Source organism: Pezoporus wallicus, unplaced genomic scaffold, assembly GCF_028554395.1.
Source record: "Pezoporus wallicus isolate ANWC-B61680 ecotype Strahan unplaced genomic scaffold, APGP_CSIRO_Pwel_v1 contig_5552, whole genome shotgun sequence".
In the NCBI taxonomy this organism is placed as follows: Eukaryota; Metazoa; Chordata; class Aves; order Psittaciformes; family Psittacidae; genus Pezoporus; species Pezoporus wallicus.
The window spans coordinates 379,111-390,454 of NW_026640754.1; the positions used below are offsets into that span (position 1 = coordinate 379,111).

General features: G+C 36.3%; 1 protein-coding gene across 2 annotated transcripts in view; it reads right to left on the reverse strand.

Annotated features, from left to right (window-relative positions):
- Nucleotides 1-11,344, reverse strand: part of DLC1 (DLC1 Rho GTPase activating protein) — a 228,586-nt gene that overhangs the window by 162,916 nt on the left and 54,326 nt on the right. For both annotated transcript variants that reach the window (XM_057420250.1, XM_057420249.1), the window contains one exon: nt 10,116-10,256. In XM_057420250.1, coding sequence (XP_057276233.1) covers nt 10,116-10,256 — 141 coding nt within the window. The remainder of the gene's footprint in view (nt 1-10,115; nt 10,257-11,344) is intronic.

Here is an 11,344-nt window from a genome sequence, read left to right on the forward strand (position 1 = left end):
GAGATAAAATTTCATACTGACATATAGTTAAACATATTTAAGTAACTTCAAGCAAAAGAAGGGGAAACTTGGTAAAGATTCAACTCGGTCCATATGGAAGAGCACAGAAGAGAGACTTGCACTAAACTTATCAGGCAATGAAGAGGAAGAACAAATGGGAACGTTTCATATAGTGTCTGGCATTCAGAACATACCGCTATGAAAAACAAAGCCCAGCAAACTCTCAAAAGTTCAGACTCAACCAGGTTCATATCAGAGTTGTTTAAATTAAAATACAGTCATATCCTGTCATCCATTTCTGAACGGCTAGAGAAACTAAGCTTTCTCCTACTGATTTCATATGAAAGGAAGATCTGCATATGAAGAACAACATTTTTAGATAAGCTTTAACTTTTTTTTTTGAATGTAAATACACTTAAGCTTACACAAAGTATAAATTTGCTTGCTCCCGTTACAGATTTATAGCTAATAATGCAGGCTGAATCCTCAACACCACCAGTCAGCAAATTCAGCCTATGCCTGATAGAACAGAATATTTAATGCCAGGTCTTCTAAAATTTGCTATTTGCTATGATTTGAAAGGTGTTCAGGCTGTTTGACTTAAACTAAGGGAATGTCAATGTCCACCCACTGTTTCCATCACCATAATATTTAAGCCAACCCTTTAACCTAACACAAATTGCAAATAGCTTGTAGAAGTCATTTATAATTTTCACTTGGAAGATGCTAGTAAATAAGACAGCATATGCATGTCCACAAACCACTGGAGGAAGACAAGATGCCTGGCAATAAGTGTGTCATGGTGAGAGAATTCTATTTGATTGAAAGGGGTGCAAATAACTAAGGTTATATTATCCATGGATAGTAGATAAACCAACATTTTTCCAGTTGCAAATTGATATCTGCGTATTTCTTTACTTTCACAATATAAACAACAGTTTAAGAAAAGCACAGTAGTCAATAAGTGACTTAAAAATGATAACTTACACTTATTTTCAGTCAAAATATCTGGTTATCAAAGTCCTAATAAGTCGTTACTAAATCTCAGCTGAATAAATAGAGTAACAACCAGTTAAAACTGATTTATTTATGCATCACAATCTTTTTGTTAGGTATTATATTTTTGCAGCCCAGAAAGCTAACCGTATCCTGGGCTGCATCAAAAGGAGCATGACCAGCAGGTCGAAGGAGGTGATCCTGCCCCTGTACTCTGCTCTCGTGAGACCTCACTTGGAGTATTGCACACAGTTCTGGTGTCGTCAACATAGAAAGGACATGGAACTGTTGGAACAAGTCCAGAGGAGGGCCACGAGGATGATCAGGGGACTGGAGCACCTCCCGTTTGAAGACAGGCTGAGAAAGTTGGGGCTGTTCAGCCTGGAGAACAGAAGGCTGCGTGGAGACCTCATAGCAGCCTTCCAGTATCTGAAGGTGGCCTATAAGGATGCTGGAGAGGGACTCTTCATTAGGGACTGTAGTGACAGGACAAGGGGTAATGGGTTAAAACAAACAGGGGAAGTTTAGATTGGATATAAGGAAGAAGTTCTTTCCTGTAAGGGTGGTGAGGCACTGAAATGGGTTGCCCAAGGAAGCTGTGAATGCTCCATCCCTGGTGGTGTTCAAGGCCAGGCTGGACAGAGCCTTGGGTGACGTGGTTTAGTTTGAGGTGTCCCTGCCCATGGCAGGGGGGTTGGAACTAGATGATCTTAAGGTCCTTTCCAACCCTAACTATTCTATGATTCTACAATTCTATGATTCTACAGAGAACAGTCATTCCTCCAAAATGCAAGTCAGCAATTTGTCACATGAATCTTCATTAATGCCATTTTTCAAGTACCTAGGCCTGAATTATGTTATTCAGAAAAAGGGTCCATGGCCACAAATGCTGTTTACAACACTTAAACTATATTATTTATTTTTTTTTAATAAAAAAGTTTATATCTTAATAAAAATAGCGGTAAATTTACCTAAAAGTAATGTTTAAACTTCACAATTTTTGCTAATGTCTAGCTCATTCCTAGAACAAACCTCAGATGCTCCCTGGATAATCCTAGGATGCACAGCAGTAAATCAGAGGGAGAATTATAAGTTAATGAGGTGGGGTTCTTTGGCTATCATGGTCATTAGTTTAGAAAAAGTACTGAAATAAAAAAAGAAATATTTAGAGTGATTAATTCTTTATATGTTTTTCCAGAACTTCCCTATTCATAAACTAAATAGAAAATGTCTTTCCCCACCAGCTTTACAGCAATTTAGAAACTGTCTGAACTCTTGTATTTCACATTCCAACTTTTATGATATTCCTGTATTCCAGACACTTTCTTTGTTGAAATTCAGCCTGTTGTATTTTTATGCTGAAGCCTGTCATGTTTTTTTAAACCACAGTACTTGGCAGGGCTAAAGTCACAATGTTATCTTACTGGTAAATTGTCGCAGTCAAATAACTCACATAGAATGGGGCTTCTTGACTTTTGTAAGATGGGGCACTATCAATTCTCATGAGCATCACACATTTGTTTTGAACTGGAGGATGTATGACTCTCATTTGTATCATGAGCCTGAATACAAGTTCAGGCTGCCCTGTGGTGTCTACATAACCATTATTGATTTACCAACGGAGCATGAGTCAACTTTTTGAATGTAGTCATAGTAGGCAAGAGGGCAGGCTTTTTGATGCTTGGAAAAAATTACTTATGATTTTTCTGCATGTATTTTTTAACATACCAAGCACATGGCATTGGGAGGAGTATTCTGTGTCCTAGTGGTAATTCATTCAGATCATTAACATTTTTAGCTATGACACAAAACCTTAAATCTGAAAAAAACATATCCACCTATGCATACATGTGACACTTCTTACATGCAGTCTTGTTGATTTAAACAGATTTAAATTCTGTGAGAAAATGCATTTAACTAATTGCAGAATGAGGTTTGAATAAGCAAACTAAACTGAGGCCAATGATTCGTATGGTTCATATAATTGACATTCACATGGTTTGTTCTCAGTGAACCTTGAAAGCTCTCTTTCTTTGCATCTGTTCATGATTGTTTAACAACATAGATTATTTCTAGCTATTAAGCTTGGAGTATTTAAATTTAAGCTACATAGAAGGATATTGGTTCTGAGAACAACACAATAAAATTCCTCCAGTTACAGATTTCAATTTCCATTTCTCAAACATGGCAGTACTGATAAACACAGTGCCGATGTGCAAGAACATAACAGGTTTGATTGGTAAGTCTGACCTGCAGCAAAGAAATAGTAGTGCAAAGCATGGGTTTCCCCTCCTTTCTGAAAGGTTTGGGAATCGTCTTGCCCAGGACCAAATGCAAACAGAGATGCCTGGACTGCAGTTTTTGGATTCCCTATCACAGTAATATTCCCTAAAATATTAACTAACTCAGCCTTTTTTGCTCATGTAGAAAAGATGCAAGATGTGTTTACAGGTCTGAGGTGTTCGTGAAGAATTTTGACTCTCAGGCTCTTAGACTATAGGCAGACAAAACCATAACATGTTAGACTGTAACACGTTCAAGCATGATACCTTTAAATGTAAATACACCCTTGATCACACTTTTCTACTGAACTACCTGAAGACAGAAATGTCATGTGTGATTACAAGCTTATTGTGAATTTTACTCACGGGGGAGAAGGTGTTTCCTATTCTGAAACACAAAATGGTTGAACAAAATGAGAAAAATTAAAATCACTCTGTATTTTGCAAAACAGAGACTATCTTCCAGGGGAGGATGAGCAATATTCAGTATTTTTTCATCCCAGTTGGATCCACTTGAAGCAATAAGCAACATGTCAAGATGAACCATAACACTCCAGTATAATAGGCTTAATGCTCCCGAGCCCATGTGCCTCCTATAGTGGTACACATTCAGTTGTGATGTTATGTTCTGTCAGTAATTATGCAGCTGACTGAAAATAAGATATGATTTTTATGAATACCAGCACTTAATGTACAAATAACTTTTTGCATGCGTAAATATAAAATTAGGAATTCCTAATGTGAAAGTTATAGTTCAAGAGATTAATCTAAAAATCTCCCAAACATCTTAAAACCATGAAGAGCTGAATTTTTCTTATATTACTGTAAAATCAGTTCTTTTTAGTACTAAGTTTAAAATTTTTAACATTTCTGAAAGTAATCTCATCTGATATAATTTCCATTAAAACTTCATTCCCAAAGAAAAATGTCAACCTTTAGTCTATCATATCTTATAAATACTTAGAATACATCTTTACAAGATGAAAAGCTGTTTCCTTTTTCCTTTTTATTCTTTTTTTTGTAAAAATAAAAGTCTATGTGTTCAACTATAAAATGTTTTAATTGCTAGGACTGCCTGATGTGGTGCGAGTGCTTGATGTTCCCTGCCTAGTGCCCTTCACTTGAAAGAACGAGGCAGCAGATGGCAGCATACTGTGAAAAAATGTACTTCCCATTAGAAATAGTACAATTAGCAATGTAATTGTACATAACCAGACTAATACAGTGTTGAAGACTCTGTTAGCAGCTCTATAGAAAGGAGGAAAATATGAGAAAAAGCCCTGTTTATAAACATAGCTGCTCTAAATGAATTACAAGAAGAAACAAATGTTAATGTACAGTGTGACATCTCAAAAGACTCAGAATTCTTCATGCTTAGCACTTCACAAATTGGGTATTTATTTATATTCCCAATATGATGTTAGGATCAAACTTGGAACAAAAGTGGACAGCTTAATACATGTATTTCCTGGGTCATACTGCAGCTATATATGATGACAAACATCACATTGTGCAGTGAATTTCCATACACTTTGGGGTCAACTCATGAATCAATACTGAGGGACAGAAAGAGAGGGGCTGTCCCTCACCACAGCAGGACTGTCAAAGATGTCATAACTGGATTTGGATTTTAGTTCAAATTCTAGGAGTGGCTTTCATTGAAAAAAAAAAAGTGCTCACCTTTGAGATTTATGGTGCTTAAAAGACTTTATAGAACAAAAAGCACCTCTGCATTTTGCTGCTTCTTTTACATGAGAAAAAGTGAAATACAATTGGGATTAACATAAGAAGTTATATGAAAACAGGATGCAGATCCCTTTGGGGAACAAGCCAGACCGATATGAAAATTTTGACAGGTTCATGTAAGAAACATGGTGTAATCCTCCTGTTCTCTCCTACATGACTGGCAAATATGGCTTCATGGTAAGTTACATCTTAAAAGAATGCCTTTGTAGGGTGAAATAACAGGCTGGAAAAATTCAAATGAAAATGTGATTGTGTTAAAATTTACTTTTGGAATTAATTGCCTTACCCTGTCTTCTAAAACACATTTTTTTTTTTTTAAGCATAGGTATGGAAGGCAACACTAACTTAACATGGTCAGATGCTGAGGTCTCTTGGCATCTTCTGCTTGCAAAAATTCTCGAGTTTAAAGAAACAATATTTTAATTAATGTTGCAGAGTGAGAGTCTTTCTCCATAAAGCTTACCAGAATAACCTCCAGTTTTGCCTGAATAAATAAAATAAGAATTCAAGGAGCACCATAATATCAGCAACATTTAGAAAAGTGCTATGAGGACTTAAATAAATAAATAAATAAATAAGTAGATATAAAATAAAGGTGTGATTCAGCAACCAAAATCTATTGCATTTCAAGTGGCATGACCCACTGTGAAAAACTTGTGCACAAATTCATTGACGTATTCTATGTGTGTTTGCACACCTCATAGTACCCTGAATTTACTGAATTATAAAAAATAATGCAGTGGGAAATGTAAACATTTCAAACAGTTGCTGCCCTTGTAGTTACCATAAATTTTAGCTTCTTCCGTTAAGATAAGAATCAGTGAAGCAAAGCAGCAAGAAACTTGAACTCCATTTCTTAATCTACAAATCTATAAATTATTCTTCACAGAATGATTTGGCTTTCTCTAAATAGCTGAAATTTTAAAACCTAATATGAATCAAAAGTGTATGTGAATGGGTAAATTATTTTAGTACACACAAATGCACAGTCTGCAAAACTGTCGTCTAAATAATACAAGCTTTTGTTCCAACCCAGTAACAAGATTTGTGAAAGTGGACTCCTGATCTCATCCGGGGATTCATTGAAATCAGTAGCTACACCTGAATCCCATTCTAGTGTGCAGCAAGACCAGGACATTTTGTACTTGCAGGCATAACTGGTGAGTAAAATCACTTTGACAAACAAATGCATTTTAAATGAGTCATTACAGCTAATCTGAAAAACAATCTTCTAGAAAACAGCTATTCTGGTGATAACAGATTTCTGATTACCTTTGCACAGTGTGATTAAGGCTAAATTGGACACTGTTGAAGCAAGAGGGATGGAACGGCCAAGAAAAGCAGTAGAAAATAATCACAGCTGCTTTTTTTCTCCTTAGCAAAAAATAGCTAGGCTTTGCAGAGCAGATGTTCAAGGACAAGAGTTTGGCCACAGCTTTGAGGCCTTAGCTGTTGTCTGTTAGCCAATTATTTATATTTAGGGAAAAAAAAAAAAAAAAAGACAAGACAATGGTAATATATTCAGGCTTTCCTTAATTAGTTAGCTTTTAACTGGGTGCTGGAAAAGGCTACCATAACTTACCTTTTGTTATTAAAATATATTTTAAATTCTGTAGCCACATTTTGGTTTTGCAACAATCAAGCCAAATTTAAAACCAAATCCTTTCTAGTCCTTGCTGTTGAACAGTGTGTTTTAAGTGTTCAGATGTGTGGCATTACTTTGTAGAAGGTAAGACATGTAGGGTATTTATATTCTTTGCTTTCCAAATCCAGTCCAGACACTTTCATTTACCAGTGTTTCTAATGGCCACTGGAGCAAAAGCCTGTTGATTTCATATTTTTTTTTAAGCTGATTTCAATTCTCATGTGATTAATGCTTGCCAAATGTATATCCTCAAGTGTTAATATCAAAAAATCATTTGTCTATTTTGGAGACTGGTGAATAAAAGCCAGAACATAGAAATGTGTTAATTACAGAAGCAAGAATATTCTTTATTCTGTAAACATAAGTAATATAAAGATGCCAAAACCAATTCTTACTCTCCAATCCTAAACTGTGTGGGGAAATATACCTGTTCAATCATGCCAATTCTTATTTCATAAGGATTGTCCATTTGTGTACTTTGCCAAACGCATACATTTTGAGTCAATTGTTATACTTTGAATGAAACACTCTATTGATCACATCATGCAGTTTCACCCTGACCATGAAATATAACAGCAGCATCCTAAATTCAGGATGAAGGTTATTCAACTGTATACTTTTCATAAACCCAAAACACCATGTACATCTGGATAACAAAGTCTTTCATGCTGCACCCTATAACTTCCTATAATCCTTGTCATGACTGTTCAGTAAGGAGTACTCTGTGTGCACACATGCACTTTACATTGGCATTCACACTGACAAGACTAAATTTGACTATCCATAAGTGAATTTTTATTAAATGTTGAATAACTTGTGTATGCAAAAACAACCCCCCATTTTTCTTTAATGTCACCTTTGATATCGACTCCTAATGTGGAAAGTATAATTGATACTGAATTTTAAATATAATTGTTGATGTACTCCTGTTTAGATTTTATTAATAAACATTATTAATAATTATTATATTAATAAACACAATAAGTTGTCCTTGGAGACTAAGCATTTGAAATCTTTGAAATCTGCAGGGGTAAACATCAAAAAGGAAGTAAAATCTTTGAAACAGTCCATCACCATTAAAAAGTATTTTTCTGAGTTTCCTGTGGAGAATAAATTTATTCCCACACCACCTACTCAGACAAAAAAACCCAGAAACTATGAGAAGTCTCCTTTACAGAAAGGACACTACATTGAGGATTTTCACAGATTACATTGAAATCAACTGCACAGAGTCATCCCCAATGTCTGTCCTGGGCAGTGTTTCAAGGACATGCCATTCAGTATACCATTTTTAAAAAGTCATCCTGGGTAGAGCCCAAAGCTAAACATGGCAAGAGTAAGGGAACTTTTTTTCTGCTAGTATAGGTTTGCAGTCAAGCAACCAGCAGCAGGCTATCTAGCCACGCAGAGCAGAGGAACAACAGGCGTAGAGATAAGCAAGGGTAAGAATCAAGGTATATATTTTCCCAATGTGTGCCAAGAAAACTTCTGTTAAATAAAATTTGACTGCAGGTAAGGAGGCAGCAAGTTTTGAACAGCCAAAGCCACAGCACACATCAGCACTTAGTCTGTGGATCAGAAGGGCACACAATCAAAGCCAAAACAATCTGGACGCCCAAAGCCAAAAGGAATAAAAAAATGAGGATCTTGTTTTCGCAACCTGCAGGAGATCTAGGCTCAAGCAAAAATCACCTACATTTTTTTTTGTACTTTCCAAGCCTATTATGCTAGAAATGAAAATACGGTCTTTGTCTGAACATATTTACTAATAAGAACCCACCACCAAGTCTCACTACAGAATGTGGTAAGTTGCAGCCTGCAAAACTTTGAGAGTTGATTTTGGAGAAAATTTAACTTCACTCATTGAAATTTAAAAAAACAGGGGACTCTCTATCGTATCCCTACAACCTACACATCTGCAGACATTTTTTGAATATGCAATGTTAGTCTACAAAGTAAAAAAAAAAAAGGATCTCTCCAAAAATCATATACATTAAAAATTATATAATAAATGAATATTCACAGATATGTTCAGCACGATATATCCATCACAGCAAAAGTCAAATAAATACTTATTTAAGGTGAATTAACACTCAATGTCTAACTCCAAAGGAAGTGAACCACACCTCTGCAAAGCCAGGTGTTAATTGTTCCTCAAATATTAGTAGAGAAACCTAAATTTAAAAGGGATATTTAATACCTTAGAGAGTGTCTGTGCTCTTCTCAGGATCTGGAAAAATAGGATATCACCTTCTAGTGTAACGTATGTACTTGAGAATTTGTGCTGCATTGTGCTCAATGACAGAGTGCAGAGCTCTCTATTTGCTATAGTTATGCACTGATGATAAACTACAAGTGAATTTATTTTAGTACAAGTGAACAATCTTAAATGTAAATGTTTATTAGAACTTCTTTTACTGCCTCAATCGAAGACATTAGTTAACTTGTTATTATTGAAGTGCAGTAAATGACAGTTGGCCTCTATTTTACTTTTTATAAACTTGTTATAAACGTATATACTTACCCTAACCACACTTTATATTTTAATATTTTATCCCAGATTTTCTGCTGATCTGGTTATCAGCAGTGTTTGAGTTTGTGAACAGATGGAGAAGGAGTTATGCTAAGACTTTTCAGCCTAGGAAAAGCTTAGAAGAGTCTAGATCTCTGTGCCTCTTGAGGCAGTGGAAACAGCAAGTGTTAGAGGGAACAGAAAGTATGTCAAGTTCCTAGGACATCCAAGGTTTTCTACACACGGTGACAGCTGAAAGAAGGATTCTTCTGTAGATGGACAATAGCAAAAGTAAGGACCGTGCTCCTAATAACTGTATGTAGCTATGAATGCATGCAGAAGGAGGCTGCTTGCTATATTTGAGCTCTCAGACCTACCCGTCCTTATCACTTAGCATGCACTGGCATATGCAGGAAAGGGTCTGCCTGCTCAAAAGCTTCCCTCTGATCTTCAGCGTGTGAAACCACTTGCTGAATTTGGCCTTAGAATGACATTCTCCCTTCAGTAGGGTAATACCTCTGCTTACGGTACACAGCAGTTCAGCCTCTCAAAAGGACTAGGGTGACTGGGTTTGGCCGTCATAAATCAGATTACCTGATTCAACCATCTTTTTCTCTGTCTGCAACCTCCATAAGGTTTAGGAAATGTTCCAAGTGATACTTCAAGAAACCTTATCTTTCTAAGTAAAATGAAATAGCTCTTTTAATTTATTTTCTCACATAAAACCTCAACTGATAATAGTGTGTTTCTAAATGTGAAACTTCTAGGATTACTTGCAACTGAAATGACACCTTGAGACAATCTAATTATTAGTCCTTTTTCTCCGGTGGCACGTACGTACTGTTGTACAATCATGTAATGAATAGTATGAAATATCTTTGCTTTCAATCTGATATCATGAGTGAAGTTAAGAAAACATAATCTTTGTACTCACCCCAGTCTTTGGTTTAGCTCCAGAGCCGGCTACTGAACAGGGAGATGCTACATCAGGAGCATGGATGTTTGGAGACAAGTTTGTTTGTGAATGACTTACTGAAGCAACATCCACTCCACTCTCGGAACCAGATTCAACATCCTGTAAAAAAACGTTGCAAGTCTCTTTAGTAACTGTGGCTATGAAAGAAAAATCTAGTTCTTCTAAATAAAGGAAGTATTTAGACAGGCTCATTTAAATAGCTATGCTTAATTCTCTGTGTAAGAGTAGTTCCCCTTATTGTTTTCCATTATGTACACATTCACTTGCTGTCTTTTTCAATGTGGTGGTTTGCATTAGCTGCTGTTCTGAAATTATAAATCACTACTAACATCAAAGGTATAATTCCCCTAAATGTTATAATGCAAGGTAAGAGAAATCAGTTCAGGGCTGCAGAAGTCTGGCATTTTTCTCTGATGTTCAGTATTTCCTGTGTGCTCCCACCTTCTGTCTCTGGCAGCATTGCAAGCTCAGTGAACATCTGTAAACCATTACACAGCTGAAATGACATCACCATCCAGCAGTTTATAAAATTCAGAGGTACAGCTCCCTCAGTTTTGGAATTAGCAGACACTTATCAGCCAAATGCTATTTCTGGTTAAAATGCCCTTACTTTTAATGACACTGATTACATTCCTTTTTCTGAGTATAAAAAGAAGAAATATAGTATGTTTTATTGTCGAGGAAGTAAAAATATAGCGCATGCTTGATTTACTGCAAAGAGTGAGGGTAGGAGATTATACTGCTTGCAGATAAATTGTGACACATATCTGGCAAAGAGCTGCCTATGTGTAGAACCAGCCATATACTGTCAGGATTATTAGCTGAGGTGAAGCCTGTGTGACTATATCTACAGAATACACAGACAAAAAGCCTGAACTGTTAACCTAGACAACTCTGTGCAGACAAACTCAGTTTCATAATATCAGGTTCCTAGAATAGATGAAATATGGGGCAGAGATGTCTCCGGGGTTGTGCTCCTGAGCTGGAAAGAAGTGGCAACCATTTGATTCAGTAATTCTGGTTAAGTCTCTGGTCTGCCAAACAGTAGATGCCAGTTAGGTGCCTCTGCACCAACTATACGAGTGTGCTATTTTCTGAAAAGGGTTAGAAATGGAGACAAAGCTGCATTCCAGGTAGGACCATGCATTTGTGTCAGATATTTCCTGCCAGTGAGGTTTGGAATGCAA